This window comes from Gambusia affinis, linkage group LG19 (genome assembly GCF_019740435.1).
Source record: "Gambusia affinis linkage group LG19, SWU_Gaff_1.0, whole genome shotgun sequence".
Taxonomy (NCBI): domain Eukaryota; kingdom Metazoa; phylum Chordata; class Actinopteri; order Cyprinodontiformes; family Poeciliidae; genus Gambusia; species Gambusia affinis.
The window spans coordinates 13,321,856-13,345,140 of NC_057886.1; the positions used below are offsets into that span (position 1 = coordinate 13,321,856).

At 35.2% G+C, this 23,285-nt stretch overlaps 2 protein-coding genes across 3 annotated transcripts in view; one reads left to right on the forward strand and one right to left on the reverse strand.

Moving 5' to 3' along the window:
• The first annotated feature begins 486 nt into the window (after nt 1-486).
• Nucleotides 487-15,502, forward strand: LOC122821783 (arf-GAP with dual PH domain-containing protein 1-like). The gene is made up of 11 exons (XM_044099991.1): nt 487-777; nt 3,994-4,124; nt 6,497-6,588; nt 7,959-8,041; nt 12,392-12,504; nt 12,706-12,852; nt 12,995-13,078; nt 14,582-14,644; nt 14,757-14,828; nt 15,051-15,279; nt 15,364-15,502. Exons 1-11 carry the CDS (start codon nt 687-689, stop codon nt 15,390-15,392), a joined length of 1,134 nt encoding a protein of 377 aa, XP_043955926.1. The 5' UTR covers nt 487-686; the 3' UTR covers nt 15,393-15,502.
• Nucleotides 15,503-16,666: 1,164 nt separating this feature from the next.
• LOC122821784 (ras-related protein Rab-26-like) overlaps nt 16,667-23,285 on the reverse strand; it is a 37,377-nt gene continuing 30,758 nt past the window's right edge. For both annotated transcript variants that reach the window (XM_044099993.1, XM_044099992.1), the window contains 4 exons: nt 20,340-20,405; nt 19,257-19,313; nt 19,040-19,116; nt 16,667-18,516 (listed from right to left, as the gene is read on the reverse strand). In XM_044099993.1, coding sequence (XP_043955928.1) covers nt 18,417-18,516; nt 19,040-19,116; nt 19,257-19,313; nt 20,340-20,405 — 300 coding nt within the window. In that variant the 3' untranslated portion in view covers nt 16,667-18,416. The remainder of the gene's footprint in view (nt 18,517-19,039; nt 19,117-19,256; nt 19,314-20,339; nt 20,406-23,285) is intronic.

A 23,285-nucleotide genomic window follows, 5' to 3' on the forward strand; every position in this document is an offset into this window, starting at 1 on the left:
CTTTTCCAAAGTACAGTTTGCTCAAGTAGTTCAGATCACAACATATTCATGCATTAAAATTGCTCAATTTATTTATTTATTTTGTTAAACTGAGAAGCATATCCTCCCCTTAAATGTTATGCTTTGTCTTAGTCTATTGCATAAAATCCCAACAGAGTACACTTTAGTGTAGTGTAATGTTTTTGCTATAAAATAAAATATAAAAAACCAACAAAGTGTGTGAAGACTCATTGTTACTGTTAATCAATTACTATCTATAATAAATATTGTAAGAGTATGGAAATCAGCGGTACTCTTGCTGTCAAAGAATTTGATCATTTGGGTGTCAAATGTTGGATTCTGTTTCTGAACCTTGTCGACGCAAGAACCAGGTTTCAAGAGAAAAAAATTCACGTTTTTTTTTATATCTTCTCAAGACCCGTTTAGATTTTATTTTTAAAGGATGTTCATCCTAAAGCTGCCACTGGGTGTCTCACTTCATGGGAGACAAAGTTGAGAGCTTGCCTCTGACAACATGCATTCACCAGAGCATGCCCTAGGTGTCTTCTTCCAGCTGAAATGACAGCCTTATCGTAAGTTGTTTAGACATCTTCCTGTTCCCGAGAGCTCAACGAGCTTACTTTGGATGACAGTTGAGGGGGTTTCAAGCCTCTGAGCAGGAACCGGCCAAGGAGCGAGCATTTGTGATGTCTTCGGACCAGGAAAGAATCAGGGAGCGCATTAAAGAACTCCTGAAGAAACCTGGGAATGGAAACTGTGCCGACTGCAAAGTTGCAGGTGATTTTTGGAACCGATCCGAGTCAGGCTGGTAAACAGTTTTTAGTTATTGTCAGTATTATATATTGCACAGGGGAATTTTCTTAAGAGTGTTTCTCAACCGTGCTAGCGGGCGTCTTCGTGAGGTGTTCTGACTCACAACTTGAGAGAAAACCACAGTGTCACAATTACTATTGAGTTGTTTTTCAAAAGCAGCAACAATGTAGACTCGTTTCTGTCCTCAGTGACAATGCGGTCAGGACATGATGAAACTAAGAGTTGACTCAGTCAACATCCTTTCAGCAGCAACACGATATTACGTTTTAGTTATTCAGGCGTGTATCTTTATTCAAAGTTTCCACAGGATGAGATTTAAAAAGATGCCAAATATATGTAAATACATACAAACATCCTTTTGTCTCATGTGCAACATTATGTCGTTTTAACCAAATTTGAAGAGGGATTGCTAATGACAATTCTACAAACATTGTATTAGTAATACAAATTTTACTTGTGAGACATGTGTTTGCATCTCTGTAAATTTAACGTTAATTGTTTGGATTACAAACAGGTCACATTGTGTTTGACCCAACAGATTCCTCTTTCATTACCCACTTTCCTGTCTGACTTCTCTCAAGTAAAGTCACTAGAGCCAATAAAACTTTAAAAAACTGAAAAAGACAAACATATTAAATAAAGTTAAGTGCATTCACTTATTGTAGCAGCAGAGTCTGCATGGATGACCCTGAAAATTTATTGTGCCAAATATTGCGTCTATTTGCGTTTGGGATATTGTATGCAATGATACTTCCATAACTAGAGTAGTTCAAGGAATTATGCTGCTCTAAGTAATAACATATTTGATATTGTCATTAGCTAGATAATTGTTAAATTTTATTTAACAATTATCATGTATTTGCATGGCTAAAGACACATGTCCCATGTGTCTGCATGGCTAGCAGACACATGGGACTGAAACTCTACTTTAGCCCATGGCTAAGCCATGGGTCTGCATCACAGTTATTATTTGTGATGCTGTAATGGTGCACACCAATTCTTTTCTAGAAGCCTACCTTTCAATTCAGTTCAAGTTTATTTCACCAAGAACAGCCCATTAAACAATGCTACATGTTAAAAACATAGCAACTATTGATTTGTACATAGGTTTTTTAGCCAAGGGCTAATTTGCAAACCCAGTCCTTGGTTGAACCTATGAAAAAACACCCTCCTGGCAAATTTAATCTCACCCTCAATTTAGAAATTATTAAACTCTGAAGTGCAGTAACAGTTTCCTGTCTGTGAGGGAAGTCACACCTTTGCTGCAAGAATTACTTGCTCAGTGTGTATGTGGTGATCACAGTTGGGTTGCTTGCTTCTATTTAGTGATCTGCTTCCTGTCTACTTCACATGTGCGGAGTGCAACAAGGCAGTTGTCTAGGCATGATGCAGAAGAGTAAAAAAAGCAACAACCAGGAAGTGCTGTGGTGGTGCAGGGGTTAAGCACAACCCACATAAAGAGGCCTTAGTCCTCGACGTGGCCATCACAGGTTCGATTCCCGGCTTGGCAAACTTTGCTGCATGTCTTCCCCCTTCTCTCATTACCCACTTTCCTGTCAATTAACTATCTAATAAAGGCCACTAGAGCCAATAAAACTTTTAAGGAAAAAAAAAAAAAGCAACAACCACAGAAGTAATTGGAAGATAAACAGTTCTATTTTCAGACGTACCTACACTACACTGCAACATCTTGTATGTAATTTTTGGCTGAAGAATCTCCTCAAAGTGTATGTACTAAACTTTTGACTTTCACATTTGTAATGAACATACAGTGCCTTATGAATAGCTTCATAACTCTAACTTTTTCTTTTACGACTACAAACTACCACTGTCTTTGTGTTAGTTTATCACAAAAAAATCCAGCTAAAAGTTTGTGTTTGCAGCATGAGAAAATGTGAAAATGTTCTTCCTGTCAATCTGTTTTCCCCAAAATCAGTTTTCAGGTTTTAAACCATCACTCATTTAACGTAAACAGTTTCGCACAGCATTATATCCTTTTTAACTGGTAATCATGCATATTAATACACCGAATAACTGATTGAAATAACTTTAATCATCTAGATTTGAAAATTTTAATTTCTGAAGACCAGGTTAGGTTTTTGTGCGATAATTACACATAAGGTCACAAAAGACAAAAATCCTACCAATGCAATACTTTAGTTTTGAGAAGTTTCAATATCAACATGAAAACTTGACCTATATGTATTAAGAATTATTCTTTATTTCATTCTTGATATAAAATATTTATATTAAGAATAATTTTTTAGCAGGAGTGACCTGCTAAGAAATAAGCAGTAAAGTGCAGCTGCACTTTATTAAAAGGTATATTTAACACTTTTGTTTTAGAAGGACTACCGAATAGAAACATACTTTATGTCGTCATTACATAAATCACCTTTGCCTTTTATCTTTGCTTTCTTTTTTGTGAAGCGTTTGTGTCAATATGTGATAATGTGATTACCAAGACATAGTCCAAAAACAAGTTTACCGGAGTTTTGGTAAACTTTAGCAATAACCTCACTCCTTCCTGATGCAAATATGAGATAATTACATAATTCTTTAATTTTGTAAGAGGGTTTTGTGAAATATTCTTTGTTGTAACCCGAAGGCTTCCGCTGATCCCTTTACCTCTTAGAGAGAGTGAAATAAACATAACTCTTCATTGTTACATTTGTTTGCTGACATTTTCTGGAAAGGGCTTCATCTTACAGTTATTAGTGTAGTTTTCAGTGCTTGGTGAAAGAAAACATTGTGGTTTGGTTTAAGAAAACCTAATGCTTGGCCAACTTTAAATTCAACTGAAAAGTCACAACAACATCTCTGTTCTGCTCTAATCTGACTGATGAATCCGCAGCAGTTTTTACAAAAAACTCTTTGTCATTCTCTACTCAATTATTAGACTCCTGTCTCTGCTTACTAATATAATTATCACATGAGTTGAGATTTCACAACTAATTATCTACTTAAGTTTTAATTAAGACTTAGGAAATCTATAAATGGTAAAATAAAGATTGTTTTTACTTTTTGCAGCTAGTTTAGACACAATCTGGAGAGACAATAGAGACTGTTCTTCTAATTTCCTACTGAGGAAATTAAACAATGCATATGATTTATCCCACATGTAATATTTCTCTGTTCACTTCAACTAATTTCTGATATATGTGTTATGTTAAATTGCAGACCCAGAATGGGCATCCTACACCCTGGGGGTGTTTGTGTGTCACAGTTGCTCAGGTCTCCATAGAAACATTGCTCAGATAAGCAAGGTAAAGTCTCTACTGCTGGATCCCTGGAGCTACTCTGAGTTAGAGGTGAGGTTTCCGTTTTTTTCAATCATACCTTCTGAATAAATCAAAAGACCCAGTGTTTCAGCTTTGAGCACAAATTGTGATTGACTATTCAAGTTTTTTTATTGATTTTTTTTATATTTTACTTGCTTAATAATAGTGTGAACTTGCAATATTCTAATTAAGTAGACGGATGACATCACAGTGCCAAGGAAAAAGATTTTAAATTTTTTTCCTAGTTGTTTCCTGTTTTCTTAATCTTGTAAAAACCACTTTCAATATATTCTCAGCAGCAACAAAAAAATAATATGTGTCACAGTCTAAGCAAAAACAGTCTTTATTTCGTCAAGTTTTGACAAGTTGAAATCTGCTAACTGGATGTTTTATTTACTAAGATTTTAAAAGCCAAACTTACTTTTTGTTGTGCCTTTTTTCTTTTTTAAGAAGATTTTATTTAATGAGTTAGCAACATCATCATAAAAGATAAAAGAGCAACCTTCAATCTGCATCAGCTACTGTATTATTCTTGAATTGACACAAAGTCATTCTATGGGCTGCAAACCACCCACAGGCCAATCTTTTGACACCTCTGATTTAAAAGAAAGCTCAGAGTAACAGCTGCTTCCAGAGTCTTTATTCCCACCCAAACTACTGACAGTGTCGCTTTCTGCCTCCTACGTTATCACTGCTGCTAGTCAACAGTATCAATTGAGTTTGGTCTAAAAGGCCAGCAGCTGGCCGACACAGCCAGCATCTTTGTGCGAGTTTGCAGGGGCGCTTGTGTGTTTCTAGGATCTTGGAAATGTGCAGACATTTACGTTACAGAAAATGTGCATAAAACAAATGACTTCTCTGTCTTCATAAAAATGTGAAGCAAAAAGGCCGTTCAAAGCAGGAAATTAAATTAACATTTGTGGCAATAGTGGTCCTCCTGTTCTTTTATCTGTGTGGACTCTTTCTGTTTGATTTGTTGTTTTGAAAATGTGGAAAATATGTTTACATATTTCATACATATACATATACACATAAAAACAACAAAGCAAAGATGGCTTTAAAATCTTACGGCTGCTGGGAGAAAGGCGCTACGCTAACACTCCTTTGTGCATTTAGGATGCAGCAGTCTGTCACAGAAGAAACCTGCAAAGTCTGCAACAGCTTCATGTCCATCAGTGATGTTATTTCAGCCAGAGTTCATTTATCTCCCACCACATACACTGGATTGAGGGTAGGACAGAGCTGTTCTTCCTGATGAGCTTGGCTAATTGCTTCCTCTCAGCTGTAGATAAGCTGCTGCTCCAACTTATAGCCCCATAGAAAATGGCGGATTTTACTGCAGTCAAAAAAATTGTCCTGCACTCCCAAAAAATCTCAGCCTCCTCAGCAGGCAGTTTGCTCCGTCCCTTCATTTAAAATGCATCAGTGTTGTGAATCTAGTCCAGTTTATTGTCCAGGTGAAAATCCTGGTACTTTTAAGAGTCCATTATCTCAATTCCACTCTTAAAAACAGAGGTTTTTAAGGTAGCAGTGCATTCTGCAGGATATTGGTAACATTATTTATGCCTCATATTGTTCCATACAACCAGTGTGTGCAAGTGTGTTGGAAAAATTTATACACTGACTTGCCAAAGAATTCATACTGTCCCTTGAACTTTGTCACATTTTGATACCCCAAATTAAAATCAGATGCAACGAACTCACCCAATTAGTAGTGTGTAATTCAATTCTGGTATAAATACAACTGTTCTGCAAAGGCCTCATAGGTCTGTTTATGCCCTCATCCAAAACATGTAAATAGAATGGCACAACAGTAAATTTACAAATTTTACAAAAGGCCATCCTCCTAAAGTAACAGGTCGGGCAAGGAGAGCATTAATCACTATTGGAGGAGCTGCAGAGATTAAACAGCTCTAGTGGGAAAGTCTGTCAGCAGGACAACGTTTTTATCAAGTTTGTCATACTTTTGTCATACATTTTTTTTTAGGTTACATAAGAAAATGTAAAAAAAATTTAAGAGAAATTAATGTTTTTGAAAGTCACTGTCATATTAAAGTAACAAATAAGAGGAAGGATAGCTTAAAAAAAATTGTGTCTAAGGATGGGAGGAATCAGAAAGAAATCAACTTATTTAAGTAATGGTGGGAGGTTTAGGCTCTTGTTATTCAGATCTTACTTTGACAGCTTGACACATAGCATCTAAACTAAACACTGCTGCAAGTAAACCCCTTTGTGGTAGTATTTATCATACTCTACCATTAAGGGGTTTAATGACAGTGGCCCATTTCAGTATTGCAGCACATCTGAACTCATTGTATGTTAACATGATCAGCTAGCTAAGTTAATGTTGCTCAGCGTTTGCTATGTGGAAAAAAAAAACCCTTCATCCTTCTTCTTTACAGTTTATAGATTCTGTGGGGAATAATGCTGCAAAGGCCAAATATGAACAGATAGTACCTGCCTTCTATTATCGACCCACATCTAAAGATTGCATGTAAGTAATCCTCCTTCAATGACCCTCTTTAAACTTAGGCTTTTCTGTCCTGTTTGGTATTTGAGTTCAAACTTTTACAAGCAAGACAAATCTGGGTTTTTTTTTCATTACACATTAGCATGAAATTATTGAAAGTTACATTTTTCTTGGATTAATTCCTGTTCTGAATAGCTTTTGTTTGTAAAGCAGCATCACAATGACACACAAAGTACTGAAATCTGATCATTTTCATTTCAGGTTGCATTACAGTGATTACAGCTTTTTGTTTTAAGCCATTTTTAATCAATAAGCAATTTATTTAAGGAGCATAAAGATGTTTAAAATGGTAAACAACATTTTTTTTTTCAAGCAGGCTCAATTCAAGTTCTATTTTTATTTTAAAGACCACAACCATATTTGACTGATCTAGGACAAGTGAGGGGTATAATGCTCTAGATGTTGTTCTACATTGTTATGTGATTTCTTGTTAAATAATTTTGCTAACCCGTCACTCTAGAGAAAGTTTTCCACTGTTCCGTTTTCTCTATTTGTAGACAATTGCTCTAAATTTGGTTCTCTGGAGTCCAAAGTCCTTAGAAATGACTTAGGAACCTTTCCAAACTGGAAAATGTCAATTACTCACTTTTTGTGTCTTTTTTGTCAGATTGGAAAATGTTTTGCATTTTGTGTTTACTATAAATTGTTAGACAGTTTATATTTGAGTGTTACTTGAATTTGGCATTAATGTAAAGGCCTGGTTGTGGTGAATGGATCTGAACAAAAGTATTTGGTTTATCACAATTAAGTGGGGAAATTTTTGACATGTGGCGTAATTAGTTAAAAGAGCTTTTTGCCCTTAAGAATTAAAATTTTAATTTGAAAATTGCTGTGTGAATTCATTCAGTTTAATTGATGATCTGAAACATTGAAGTAGGGCAAAAAGGTGACTAGTTTATTTTCACAGCACTCTATTTTAATGCTTTCTGAATAATAAATATACTGCTGCAGACAAGTTTGCATTACATTTTGTAGACAAACATCATCTTCTGTATTGGACAGTGCTTAGACGTAATTGGTGACTTCATATTTAGAGTTCTGCTGCAAAAAGATGCCATCTGTGGTTTTACCACAATTACACGTACAAACTTAACAGCTATAAAGATTGCACTTATAAAACCATGTGTATTTAGAGCTAATGTGTATTTGAACTTTGCAACCAAAATGAAGAAAAGGCTTTAGTAAGAGACACATGCAAGGCTTTTTATTTAGATTTCTTCTTCTTCATAAACTAAGTGGAAGGAGTGACATCAACCACAAAAGATCACCTCTTCCTCTTCAGACAAATGAGATAAACAACCATTAATCATTTACAAATCCACTGTGTTCTGCAGGCTCCTTCGGGACCAGTGGATCCGAGCAAAGTACGAGAGGAAGGAGTTTATGTGCATAGAGAGGCAGGAGCCCTACTCTGCAGGTAAGAATAAAATGTATCTGTACAATTAAGCATGAGATGCTTGTTGAGTGCATTGGAACCAAATTGTTTGCGACTTGCACAGCAAAACAGCTTCAGTGGTGAATAAAGTCCCAGCATCATCGGCAAATGATTATCAGTGTTCTTGGGTCCAATGGCTGACACAAAATGAGAAGCTACAGGGAAACCTTCGCATGCCAGTGCTGCAGTTACTAAATTACTTTTTAAAATTTCCGTTGGAGTTTAATGACTGTGTCTGTCAGTCTATGCTAGATAGCTAGCTAGCTGTTTCAAAATTGCTAAAACATTTCATACCCAGTAGTGTAATGGAGGTAACACTATTCTAAAGGTGCAGCCTGCTAAGCAGTTAATTAAGCAGGTAACATTAAACTCATTGTGGTACACAACAAACGCAGAATGCCAGTGATGTTACACAATTTTTGACATTTATTTAGTTTGTATATATTTTTAAATAAAATAAATCTGTGGTATGATAAGATTTTTGTGTTGTTACTGAAAGGTTTTAAGCTGTTAGAATCTCATGCCTGCTATTTATAATAAATATGACAATTTATTATTATTATTATTATTATTATTATTATTATTATTATTATTATTATTATTATTATTATTATTATTATTATTATTATTATTATTATTATTATTATTTTCTTTTTCTTTTTTCAAACTGTCAGGTAAAGTATTAAAAGTCATTAACACAGTTTAAGGAGGAAAAAATATGCACAGGCACTTTTCTGCCTATTCTGAACAGTGGTTACTAAGGGTGGATTTTATCAGCTTTAATTGACTATTTACCCTTGGTTTCATATGTGCAGGAAACAGGAAGCTTGCAAAATAAAGGCAGTTGAACTCTCCTTAAAGAAAGCCTGTCTTCTGGCCATTTTTTATCTAGCTTTGCAGGATCAACACATAGTTTGCATCTCTGGAAGTGTTTTTCATTTAATAAATGAAGACTTAGCACTTCCCAGCTTAAATTACTGGTATCAGTAATCAGCATAGAATGCATTTATTCTTCACACTATAGTCTAAATCATCTTGGATTAGCATCATGCAAAAACATGAATGTATGCATGTAGGAACTAAATGTCTGATTTCAGATTCAGGTAGAGGATTAGAAGCTACTATCAGAGTCTCATGACTGCTAAACACTGTGTCTGGCTGTCTGTGGCTTCTTGTTTTACACTGTGCAGAGGTTTGGGAGCATGTGGCTGCGTGCCTCTGCCATTGAGGAAGAATGCCCTCTTTGTGCGCAGGCATTCTGGGTAATATTGTTCGCAGAATTTAAGCCCAATACAGTAATGGAACCTGCAGGCACAAACTGGCGTAAGATTATTATCAATGCATGAGTAAAATGTGTCAAAAATACCACAAACAATTAAATCAAAATTATATAACACAATTGAAGAAAAGCAGCAATTATTCCTATTGCTGATAAAATAACATTTGAAATTTGAGAAAGTAACCCAGGCTTTTATTATATCCCACTTGGATTATTGTAATTTTATGCTGTTTTTCTAATATATAAAATGCCAATTCAAATTTTCTGACGAAAACTAGGCACTGTGATAACATCACACCTAAGCTTACCTTTCTAGTATGGCTTCCTATTTGATCCAGTTCAAAGTTTATTGCTTCTTTTTAAAAGTCATAGTGATTTAGCTCCAGCATGTTTGTCAAAACGTTTAAACTCTCACGCTCCACCAGAGGCATTAAGGTCTGCAAATCAATTGTTGAATGACATCCGTGGGACCAGGCCCAGCGGTAGAGCAGACGGAGCTGTAGAACAACCTGCCTCTGTACCTGAAAGCTGCACAGACTGTTAGTGATCATAAGAACAGCTTAATAGCAAATTTCTACTTCATTGCTTTTAGTTCTAGTTCAGCAGAATACATTAGATTTTATTATATTATTTTATTTTATTCACTTAAGAAGTTTCAATATCTTATGATTTATCGGTGCCGATTTCCTTACCGTAATTTTGGGAGATTGGTGATCAGCCGATTTTCACATATGAGTCCAATCTTATCCACCAATCTTATCTAGCTTGGTAAATGTGTAAGAATCAACCACTGTCCTTTTGCTCTCCAGTGAGAAAGATTTGACTGACAGATCGGCCCTCCAAGTCATGTCTGCATGTTTATAATTAACAATAGTGACCCCATTGTTTCCCACTCAACAACTTTCTTGTTATGTTCAGCAATATTTCAGACAAAAAAAATTTATATTGGCCAAAAATCGGAATCGTCAGATTACGGTTTTTAGAAGATCAGTAATCGGCTATCGGCCAGAAAACTGCAATCGGTGGACTTCTACTTATGTTTTAATGTACTTTTAATTTATTAGTCAAGTTGCTGATGAGTTTATGCAGCATTTGGTCAACTATTGTATTAAATGTGCTATCAAAATAAATCTTTATGTTTACCTTTTTGGCTAATAAATTGATAGTAATAATTTTTATCTCTGGAAATTTCTTTGGTATTTCTTTGGCATCTTATTTCAAGGACTTGATCTTAGTGGTTTTAAAATTGTAACTTTGTAAAACCTTGATCTAACTTTGCACCAGTACAAAAACCAGTTGGTTTAGTCGTAAATTCACTATTTTATTTTCAACTTCTGCCAGTCTTGAACTTTTTCACCTTTCTGCGTTGATGTCATTATGACTAGAGGGACCATGCCTCGCTCTCTGGTACAATAATAGCAGTCTGTCCCATGAATCATTGATAAAGTCATTGCTCAGCGAGGAGTTTACTGCAGTATGTGGATTAAACATGGTTACTTTTTAACTGAACAATGAAATAAGAAACTAATGAGAGAGATCTTGGACAAACTTGCAAAGCAAACATCAATTTCTTCCTTACTTCCTGGTGCATTTACCAGAATAGGCTATTCTTGCTATTTATTGCATTCTTCTTTATTCTGTCCAAAAGCAGCATGATGATCTCAGCTTTATAGGGAAATGCTTCTCTAGTATAGTTTCTAGGTGGGGAAGTGGCTTAGTTCAGTTTTTTTCTCATGTGGCCTACTTTCAGAAAATTTCTGAGGTATAATATATAGCTATAAAACTATAGGTTGGTGTAGCCACAAGTGAACTTTTAGAGCATTAAGCTTCTTTTTCTATGTAAATTAAACAAAATACATTCTAATTAGAATCATAGTAAATCCAAAAAGTAAATATATAGTATTTCTTAGGGAAAAATTGTGCTTGCAATCAGTGCTGCACCCTGCATCGATCAGCACTTTGCCCAGAGAATACGAGATGTACTAATATTGTTATAGTTTGAATCGGCATGTCTGTGTTCTGATGTCAAGCATGTGAAAATGCATGTATTACAATGCAATGTGTACCGTACTCTCTGATAATGGCTAAATATGGGCATTGTGGTGAGTATCAGGAAGAGGCCCAGGACTAGATAGACAGATGAGTCCGATTGTGTGGGTGTGTGTGTGTCAATGTCTCTATGTGTGTGTGAATTTCAAAAAAGCTGATGTTCATTGTCCAAGGTGATGATCTTTGTTCATTGTCTCTTTATTTAATTTAAATTTAAAGGCTCGACTCCTTCAGTTTTTCTGAAAGTTAAAAGCTTGGCTGAAAACCTACTTTGCTGTTTTTTGTTTTTTTCTTTTAAATGCCCTAGTTTGTGTTTGTGTGCGTGTGCTTGCTGTAGTGATGTTCTGGCTGGTTCTGGAAGCGATCAGTTGAAGCTGAATTATTTATATCTTTTAACAGCAGATGTTCTCCTGCCCATTGCTGATTAAGGTTTACAAGACTGACCACATACTCTAAAAGGGTGGATGTACAGCATGCTCAGACACACATACACAGAAAGCTATCGTTTTTCCGGTTTTTGTTTAAACTTTGAGGGCTTTTTTTTTTTTTAACTCAATGTGCTTTTCACACAATAGTAGCAGACTGAAAACATTTCAGTTCCATCATGTTCCCATGTGAGTATCTGGATTCATAAAATATGTTTTTAATCTTATCCACAATACAGACAAGAAAAGGAGCTCAATACAAAGAAAACTTTCAGTTGTCACATTTCAATGAGAAGAGCAACCGGCCCACATTCTCCTCAGTGTTTTTTTAATCATCACTCCTGACCACTTTTAATAGGCTTTTATTCTCACCAAAATGCATATAAATTGTTCGTAACAATATCAATAAATGCGAAAAAAAACCTACTGCATACTCTGATATTGCACTGCAATTGTGAATAGATATATTGACCTACAGGTTTGTTGAATGCATCATGGATACGGTATGTGTATTGTTCCATTTTTGTGTGTTTTCAATCCTTAATCACAGAAGGATCTTTGTGACTCTGTTCTTGGCAGGCTACAGAGAAGGATGCTTATGGAAGAGAGGAAGAGACAACGGTCAGTACCTCAGTCGAAAATTTATCCTGACGGAACGTGAAGGTGTCCTGAAATACTTCAACAAGCACGATGTGAGTTGGTTTCTTATGTGTCGCTTCGCACAATGCCACATAGGACATTTTATGAGCTTAATAAGCAAATTCAAGTCTACATAATGTTCAGGTTGGGTTCAGCTACTGCATTTTTTTTATTTATTTTTTACATGAAATTGATAAAGATTCAAAAGTTAAATCCCAACTTTTATGCTTATACTCCTGTTTTCCTCCCATCAGGCCAGGGAGCCCAAAGCGATCATGAAGATTAGCACAGTGAATGCTACTTTTCAGCCAGCTAAAACCGGCATTGCTCATGGGCTGCAGATTACCTATTTGAAGGATAACAGCACCAGGAATATCTTTGTTTATCATGAGGACGGCAAGGTCAGCATGTTTCAGTCAGAATTCCTTCAACTCAAACATTTTAAGCCATAATAAATATCATGTACTGTGTTGGAGTCATCTGTGTCAAATGTGTCAGAGGGAGAGCTGGAAGTGACTTGGTTCCTGATGTTTTGTCCTAAAGGAAATGGTTGACTGGTTCAATGCAATCAGAGGTGCAAGATATCACTACCTGCAGGTGGCATTTCCCGGTGCTCCAAACTCTGAGGTGAGTATATGGTTAGTATATGTCTCCAGAATTCATATGAATACATAGATATTTCTAAAATGATATATTTTCTTAATAACTTTCACATTTTGAGAGTAACTTTGGTAGCAGTATTTGTTCTGGAATATTTGAAAACCTCTGCTTCAAGAGTAAATATTAAATAATGTCAACTTGACAGATGAGGGAACGCAGGCTGAACCCTAAACATACTGTATCCTGTAGAGGTGGATAAATACTCTATTTTAATTGGACTGTTTCTCAGAGACAGTATAAGAGGTTTTTAAAACATGATGTTGCCGGGATACATGTTTAATTCAATGCTGTATTTTGAATTGCACCAAAAAGACATATTTATGAGATTGTTGCCAAATCATGAGAAGAGAATATCTTGGAAAAGGAGTTAACTGCATTTTAAATTGTTTTATTAAAAAAACAGTGCGCTTTGAATTCAACAGTAAAAATTTGGCCATGATCCTAGTCTTTATAACATATTCTTTAAAGTCTTGTCAGTTTAATTGCTAGATGACTAAAAAATGAATCCAAATGTGACTAAGTATAGCTGGTGACATTCAGAACTATGAGAATGAATAATGATAGCTTTTGCAAGTAAAATAAAAACAAAGTAGATCATCTCCAATGCCAGAGCCTTAAACTTGGACTGTGAGCAGAAAAATTCATTCAGTGATTAATTCTTATGTTGCAGGTTATAACTCAGTATATATATATTTTAACAAGGTTGCAGCTGAAACTATTAAAAATGAACTATGAAAAGTTTGAGAAACAGGTGTGAAACTGGGTTGTTACTATGAGAACTGGCGCTCACACTTTCTCTCCTATTGCTTATTAGACAGTGTGAATCCTTGACACTGTGATAATATTATAAGCTGACAAATCCACTGCTGTGAAGGCCATTTTAGAGTGCTGTTACTGCAGGCAAAAAAGTAGAAAGGCATTTTGGCCTCCTCAGGATTCCTTGTAATTCTGACTGCTTTTCACCAAAAGTATCTTTTTTTTCTTTTTAAGAGTTTATTTCTTTGCTTTGTTATGTCCCTGGTTAATACCTTTAAACATATAATAGATGACAAACATATATGTGGGCTTTTTCACATATTTGTCTCTTTATGACAACAAACTGCACTTTCCTGGAATTGTGTAATATAGAGAACACTAAGTTGTGCACAATTGCGAAATGGAAAAGAAATTATACATTGTCCTCAAACTAAAATCTGAAAAATGTGGTGTATTTGTTTGTGTTGTATTACAAATAAAGTGACTTCTAAAAAGAATTGGTTAATTAGATTTTTGTATTATGTATTATTTTGTTTTCATATTATGGAGGACTGAATACAAATGGACTCAACAACTTTCAAAATCTTTTTTTGTAAAAATGTTAAAAATCCTGTACCAATTTCTTCTTTTTTTGTAAAAATAAGTGCTTCTCATTGTTGCTTCTATAACAAATACTTTCAAGTTTGTGGTCATGATGTTTTTTTTTTTTCCTAGTTGTTGCCAAAGCTGACCAGGAACTACATAAAGGAGGGTTACATGGAGAAGACTGGGCCAAAGGTGATCTGCTTATTCCCAGTCATTAACCCCAATGTAAACTTATAATTGACAATAGTGATGTAAAATTGAATGTATCAATGGTTATGTTGAACCCTTCCTTTTTGTCTTATAGCATACTGAAGGCTTCAAGAAGAGGTGGTTTACGATGGATGACAGGAGGCTCATGTACTTCAAGGATCCGCTGGTATATACTCAAAAATTTCAAGAGCAATGCTGTAGTTTACCTCAGTCACCAGGAGATGCTGCTGTGCCTCTTGTTTAGAGTAGAAACAAGTTTTGCGTTTAATAGTAGCCAAAATAACTAAAAAGACAAATTTGCTTGGTTTGTGGTGTCTAACTTATCAGGACAGCCATATAGCTTTTGTTTTGCATGGTAATATGTGTGTGACTCGTTCTGGGTTCATAGGATGCCTATGCTCGAGGTGAGGTTTTCATCGGCAGTAAAGAAAACAGCTACACTGTCCTTCCTGGCCTTCCTGCCAACGTTCAGGGGACCCACTGGCCGTTTGGAATCACTATAGTGACTCCAGACAGGAAGTTTCTTTTCGCCTGTGAGACTGTAGAGGATCAGAAAAACTGGATGGCAGCATTTCAGATAGTCATCAGTCGACCGATGCTGCCACAGGAGTATGCCGGTAAGCTGATTAATTAAGTGATATTGGTCACTTTTGACTCACAGAATTATTCTGATGCGTTACTTCTGTGATTTTTTTCTGCAGTGGAAGCTTATTTTAAACACAAACCATGATTGTGCTTCTGCTTGAAGTGCACTCACAGTGCACAAAGCCTGGTGTTTGATCCAAAGATGGACGACATTTGACAGCAACACTTCTACGACACTTCTTGACTCCAGCAACAACAGGAGCCAGACTAATTTTCTCTTAAAAAGTCCATCACTCTGCAACTCCTGGATGCTATGACATATATGCTCCTAATATAACAAGCGCATTTGTTGTGTTTTGTTATGTACAAACTTAAAACGGGACAAAACTAAGCACATGAGGAAACATCAGTGTCTAATTTTCTCAGTTACATTGTAGAATAATCAATACTGCGATTACTGATCTTTTCTGTAAATAAATTACATTTGGACCACTTAACAGGAATATAAAGACTGAAAGTATAATATAGTACAAGACTAACGATATATACTGTAGTCTAACTTATGGATGCTATTTAGAATTACTGTACATGTATGAGTGCAATTGTATTTAATAATTTATTTTTTTAATTGTAGGCTATATGTATTCAATTCTTCTAAGATTGTATTACAAGCACTGATTTGCCATTTTATTTTCAGTTTCTGCACTTAGCTTCACGTTAAATCCAAATTTAACATGTAAGTGGGTGGCATGTTATTGCATTTACGTCCAGCAGAGGGTGACAAAATAAAATTTTTTTAAACAAAACTTAAGTCTTCCCTAAAATCTTCAGTGACTCATTATTTTTGCCTAACTGGTGCCTTCAGGGCTCCATCCAAAATAATTAGCATGAACTGTGAATAAAAAGGCAAGATAATGTTTTATGATAATCTATGGTTTCTATTAAGATGTATTAACATCATTTTAATATCAATAATATTATTATGGTGCCAAAAACTATCCGTATGAACATGCAGCACAGAAAGATGTTTAGTACAAGACTTCTGTGATGAGAAGAATAAAAACAGAAATGTTTTTTTTTTTTTGTTTTGTTTAAGAAATACACCTTTTTGTCTTTTTCAAGGAATAGATTTTATTTTAACAGCTACAAACAACAAGTTCAAATGTTCTTAAGAAAATCATGGCATTGTATATTATACTTATATTTATTCATATTGTAGCACTGAAAAATAAAATACGAAGCAGTCTACTCAGTTTTTATATACGACAAATATCACAACAGAACAAACATTCACATAGACTTCTAATTAGGGATGACACTGATCCTGAATTTTGTAGTCTCCAACTTTGATGTGAAATATTTAGTATTATATCTTACATATGGAGTCTGATTATTTCAAAAGCGTAAATTTTCTTAGAATTTTTTTTTTTTTTTTTTAGCAACAGCTGTTTTGGTTCATCTTGACACTTTGCAGGATATTATCAGCATGCACCCTCAACACACTTAAAAAAAACCCTTCCAACAACATGTGATCTAAGATGTGATTGTTTGTATTTCTAATTATTGTTAAGACAACTTGTCCTATCTGATGATCTTGTAATGAAGTTGTTTCTAATCTAAAGCCAGCTCTGTTTTGATTTGACTTGTTGATAATTTGGCTTAAAAGATATTTCACTTTGAACTCCAAAACTTGTAGAAAATGCTATATACACTTGGTGCTTTGCTTTTAAAGTCACCAAATTTAATGAGAAGTTGTTTCAGCTGATTTCTGTACAAGTCTCTCTTCCTTACAATCAGAGCTGTTTGGGAGTTTCCATGCATGTCTGACAAAACCACAGGCAGTAGACCAACAACAGGTAATGGAGGTTTAGTTCCTGCAGGGACTTGGATCAGCAGCACATCCCTATTTCTAATACAACATGTAAGATAACACCACCGTAAGTGCCTTTAAGGTACTATTAAGGTTTATTATTAATTATTCAAATATGGAAAAAATAGGTATGTACAACCAACATTCTTGACATATTTTAACACCTATAGTTTACATAGCAGTATTTAAACATTAATTGTTTTATCCATTCATCTCCTATCTCTGCTCTACTTCATTGTTATGGCACAGCAGGCGCCTTTCTCAAATGGTCAGCAGGCGACTGCTGGGTTGCACGCTGGACAAGATATCGTCAAATCACAGAGCCAACACTTATGAAAAGTCAGACAAACAATCTTTCACACACTCACTTTCTGTGTGATTTGAGTCAACCTGGCATGCAAGATTCTGGACTGTGGGAGGAATACCGTAGTACCTGGAGAGGACCCACGCATGCACAGGGAGAACATGCAAACTCCACAAGAAAGATGTCAGCTAAAATTTGAGTCCAAGATGCTCTTGCTGTGAGGCAACAGATCTAACCACTATCCACGGTGCTACCTCAATTAGGCTTAAGATAAAAAAAAAAGTACATTAGATAATGACAAATAGAAGTTAACAATGCAAGATAAACATTTTTACACAGAGGAATTTTCAAACTCTTCTCATCAGTAACTTTGTACCAAAAATAGCAACAACAGTTTGCTTTTACTGTGAGATGAAAGGATGCATATCCCCAAATATTCACCTATGAATCATCAAAATATTCTGAAATAGTGCTGGTAAGTCAATCCGACCCCCTGGAGCCTGCTAAAAGACGCCTATGGTCACTGAAACATGTACAGAAGAAACATCAAAACACAACTAGATTTAATAATCCACAACATTCTAACAAAAGCTGCCAATATAGATAAAAATAATGAGGACATGTGGGAAATAAGCTGCCTTGCAACTAAACATCTTCGCAAAAGAAAAAGGAATCCTGTTGTGAATAAATTAATTTGAACAAAAATAATTAGTCTAAGACTGTACAACTGCCTTGAGAAGTAAGAATGTTAATTTTTAACATGGATCTAACTAAGCTGTTCTGTCTTATGTGTTCAATTTTAACCTTGGTCTCCATTCATAGCTAAAGAAACAATTAGGTGAGTAGAAGAATGTTAAAGGATTAAAACAAGAGAAACTTAACGTCAGGAAGATTTTACAACTATGGAGACAACTCATCATCCTTCATAAGTCCAGAAATGATTTCCAACATTAAAATGACGGTTAATCGGCACATGGACACACATTTTCAGCAATTTAGGTCCTGCAGCAGCCAGCGCCCTTCATCTCCTTGTTCACGTACTCATGCAGCTTAAACTTTTCACTGGGATCCTTCATGGACCTATGCTTCAGCTCCCTGAAGTGAAACAAAAACAAAAATGAAAACAGAAAGTAAAACCACTGCTTTACTTTCTACCATAGAAAGTAAAGCTTCTGTTTTACTTTCAAAGTAGTAGCTCTTCTATTCAATTTGTCTTATTCCGTATTATTGGAAATATTATGGGAGATGTCTCTACTAGCTTAACACTTTTATAGAAATTTGCCAATTCTTCTTCATAAAATAACCAAAACTCATTTAGATTGGATGAAGAGTATGCCAGAACATCAATTTCATCCAGTCTTGAAAATGTTTCCCACAATTTATAATCCAGTGAACTGTAGTGAATCAGCATATTCAACTGTGAGGAGACTAAGTATACGGCAAATATCCACAATTTCTTCTGAAAACAGGTTTGTTAAAGCAACATCTCTGTTGTCTTCCTCTTGTTTTAACAATTGCTAACAAATCTATATGAGTTTGGAAGATTATACAAAAATTGCTGTCTCCTGTCCTCTCAGAGATCATATCTCCAACACCCATGGAAAAAAAAGATACTCACTTGGCCACAGCAGTGAAAGCCAGCTCTACATTCAGTCCTGACCTGGCGCTGGTCTCCATAAAAGGAACACCAAACTCCTGCAGAGTCAAAGCATTGAAGGTTTATCAGTCTTTATTTTGCTCAGTGTTGTTGTGACAGAGCTTGTACTAGAGTTTATAATCTCTGCAGCTTTACAACCTCATCTAAACAAATTCCTACACATTTTGCAGGTCTTTACCTTAGCAAGCTTCTCACCATCTTCTCTCTTTACCACCCGGTTATGAGTGGCATCAGCCTAAGGTGACAAAAAGTTTCATGTATACATTTAGATTGGATGAAGAGTATGTCAGAATACATAAACCATAAATTTGATATATGGTCCTATTTACTCCAAAGCTCATGTACACTATTGTCAACCAAAATGATGGTTGATAAAGACTGTGAAGATTGTAAGGGTGATATTTTTCTCTGACTTGCTGAATGGATGAAATAATTTTTGGTTCTGTAGTAAAGTTGTCTTGAAATATATTTTTCAGTCTTTTAAAACATTCCTTTAAACTTGTCTTTCATCTCAGGGGCATTTATTTTTATAGTTTAAGTCCAGGACCTTCAACATTTTAACTAATAGTCATTTCTGTTTGTTAATATAGCTTTCTTGGCACTGACCAAGCCCAAAAGAAACCATCTTTGTGTAAGTAAAGAACAACTTTTTATTGAAGTATTTTAATAAGTTCTTTAGGTATTTTGTTGCAAGAAGGAAGTGATGCAAATGTTTCTATTTCTAACTGATACAATAGAATATACTTTACTGAAAAAGTATTATTTTGTGCACTAACAACATGTGCTCTGAATATCAGTCAGTCAAATTTAGCACACTCTAGATGTTTTAGGATAATTTAGATTTTTTCCCCCCACTAAGACAAAATATTTAAACTGTACACCGTCTGCTTTACAAACATTTTCTCTGCACTGAAAGTATCATCATGAAGCCTAAAAGACCTTCAGTGTCACAAACCTGAATCAGTTTTCATTGCACATCATGCTCTGCAAGTCTGTAATTTAAAAAAAAAGTCTTCTTCAACAGAGGCTTTGCTCTGCCTTTGGGTTCTTGCCAACAAAAAAGATGACATTCAAAAAGTTGGATGAACCAATCCATTCAAAAGACCACCAATAATTATGATAGTTGGAAATAAGAAACAAATTTGGAAAACTTGAATTGACTCCCAAATGTGTGGATATATGGACATTAAAATACTTTCATAATTAAACAGGGCATAAAAAATAACTTTTTTTTTTCTTTTTACTTTGTTTGACCACTTGCCTTATTTCCAAGCAGCATGAGCACCACGTCTTGTTGGGCATATTCATGGATCTCAGTCAGCCATGCCTGGCAAACACAATAGAAACAAGAAACCAAAACATATAATAAATACCTGTTACAAAAAATGTCCCACCTTAAACAAAACATAAAAAAACAACAACAACAAAAAAAAAACAACACAATACATATAAACCTGACTCGACAAGAACAGCCTATTAAATTTAATAAAATTGATACAGAAAAAAAAAATAGAGAGAGACTACTGCTTCTTTGGCAGGATAATGAATCAACAAGTAAAGACGGTATATAATAGTGAATAATAATTTTTAAAATGAAATTCTCTGATTCAAAATGGGCAACCAGCTTCCAGCTACTTGTTTTGTTTCATTTTTTAGAAAGCCTTTACAAAAATCCTATAATTGCTCTTTACATGTACAGCATTAGCTCTTTGATCGATTCTCTAATTCGCTGCATTTCCTTTAAATCAATGAAGCGTTATAATGGATTTGATGGCTATTGAAGTAATGTATTCCTGATGGAGAGTCTGTGGTTTGTATGCAGTGAGCTGCTCCTTTGTGGGCTAAGTGGGAGTGAGTCCAAAGATCACTTGGCAGGGCGTAGACCTGAATCTAATTCCAATTTACATAATTAATGTTTCTTCAATATTCTGTTGGGGTTTTTGGAAATATCAGAAAGAAACATTTAACATTTGATTTGGTTTGAAGTGAATCATGGATGATGACATCTGTCACCAAACCCTGCAGTATAATTTTTTCACAACAAGAGCACTTGACCTGTATGAGTAAGGCTGGGCAGCTTGCCTTGGTTATTCTCTTCATATGCTTGGATGCTCTTGATAAATAATGGCTGGTAATTATATCATTTGGCTATTTATAGCATGCTCCCTCATGGGTCATTTCACAGATACAATCAGGGATTCCAGATGAGGCCACTTGTCACTTCCATTCAAGAGAATTAACTCTTCTCGCTGCGCTCATTTCACGGAAAAGAGATGCAATCAGATGAGTACATCTGTAAACATTAGTTTCGGTAAATCCTAATGAAAGTCATTTTGTGAAGTTATGCATTACCTACTTGCTACAAATGTTGCAAATGTTCTGTCAGTGTTGGTAAAGAGTTAACTGTTATGGCCTGTCAAGTGATTTTCTTCCATCTTTATAGCAAATCAGAAGCTATAAGATGCCAAATGCCTTTTCAAGTAAATATTCTGAGATACAATTCATGCTATGCACAGTTATTCCTTGGTGGAAGAGTCTTTAATAAATTACAAGCACCTCCTCTTTATAAGCACCTGTAACAGCAACACTGGAGGGAAACCTGTTAGATGTTGTAAATCACGGAGCCCAGTCTAGCTGGAGCTCCACTGGAAGAGCTTAGATCAAAGCAGGTTAAGGTTTTCAATTTGCTCAGTCAAAGTGCAGAAATAAATCTAACTGAACATCTCTGAAACAAGAATTTTAGACTCTAGATATGTGAAGCTGTAAAATACACCCCCAAAGGACTTACAGCTACAAGTATAGTGAAAGGCGGTTCAGCAAAGCTGCAACAAGGGAGACAAAATACAAAAGCACTTTGTACATTTTCAAAAGACATGGACAAAAATGTGTAAGTTTTATTTTATAGTTGTACACTACTTTGAGTTGGTCCACCATGTATATAAAAAAACAGTAAAATACCTTCATCTCTGTGGTTGTGACATGACAAAAGGTGAGTGGTTAAGTATGGAAGTAAGTATGTGCATCAGGATTTGAATTCAAAATGTCTCTGAAATTGTATGTTTGTACTTACTTTTTCAGTGTTAAAATGTACTTACTGAAAAAGTACAAACAAATATACAACATTCAAATTTCAGAAGCATTTTTAATTAAAATCCCGATGGCACATATTTACTTCCACATTAAGGTTTATGAAAACTTTCATTGCAAACCTTTATGTCTCAAATGCAAGAAAGAAGTCGTCACATCCAGGAATCATCAGAGGGAAACTAGATTACACACTAGTGTTGTTCAGGGAACGATTGCTGGAGACAGTCCAGAATTAAGAATTAACCTAATCTGGATGTTTTTAAAAAAACAAAAACACATTGAAATACTCAATACTGAAATATATAGACAAATGGATCCCTAAGCTAATGACACTAGGGTGCAGAAATAGACTGAGGAAAGGATTATATCTTTCATCAACCTGTTATTACAGCAAAGTTGAGATAATGTTGTGAAAATGACTTTGGTTTTGCATTTAAATCACAACGAGCAACAAGAGAACAAACCTGATGGTTACAAATTACACATAATATTCCTTAGAGGGCCTCATAGCCATTAATTACTTGAAGATTAGGTTTTTGAGGTTGTGTAATGTTAAGTTTGTTTACCAAGGTCATAATGGGACTGTATTTTATGCTTCTGGCTGGGTAATCATAAGTAACACTAGATTGGCCTGCTTATTGTTAGTGTATATGTCTACTACCTCCCTTTCAAACCATTATGCCAAAACTTTTCAAAACCTAATATAACTAATCATTATACAGGAAAAAATGGACTTGTCTAATATCCTCTGTGGTCACTGCAAGAAGAAAAGGGCTGTTTGTTGAGTTTCAAGGTTATTGCCAAGATCTTTGGCCAAATGCTCTGGGAACCAAATGCCAATAAACTGCATGGAGTCAGGAGGTTATAAATTGCTTCTCCTCCTTATTTGACTTGCATTAAAGTTTCAAAAGAGTATTACCATCTAAATTCAGCTTGCTTTGTTTGTAAGAACCAATAAAAACGATCTAACACTCTGAGAGTCAGGATAACAAGTCAACACAATTTAAAACTTCTCTGAATTTGGTACTGAGTCTAGAAAGAGTTGAATAAACTAGGAAGTCAAGTCCAAAAGAATACAGACAGCAAGAACAACAGATGTCAAAACTGTATCTATAGTTAC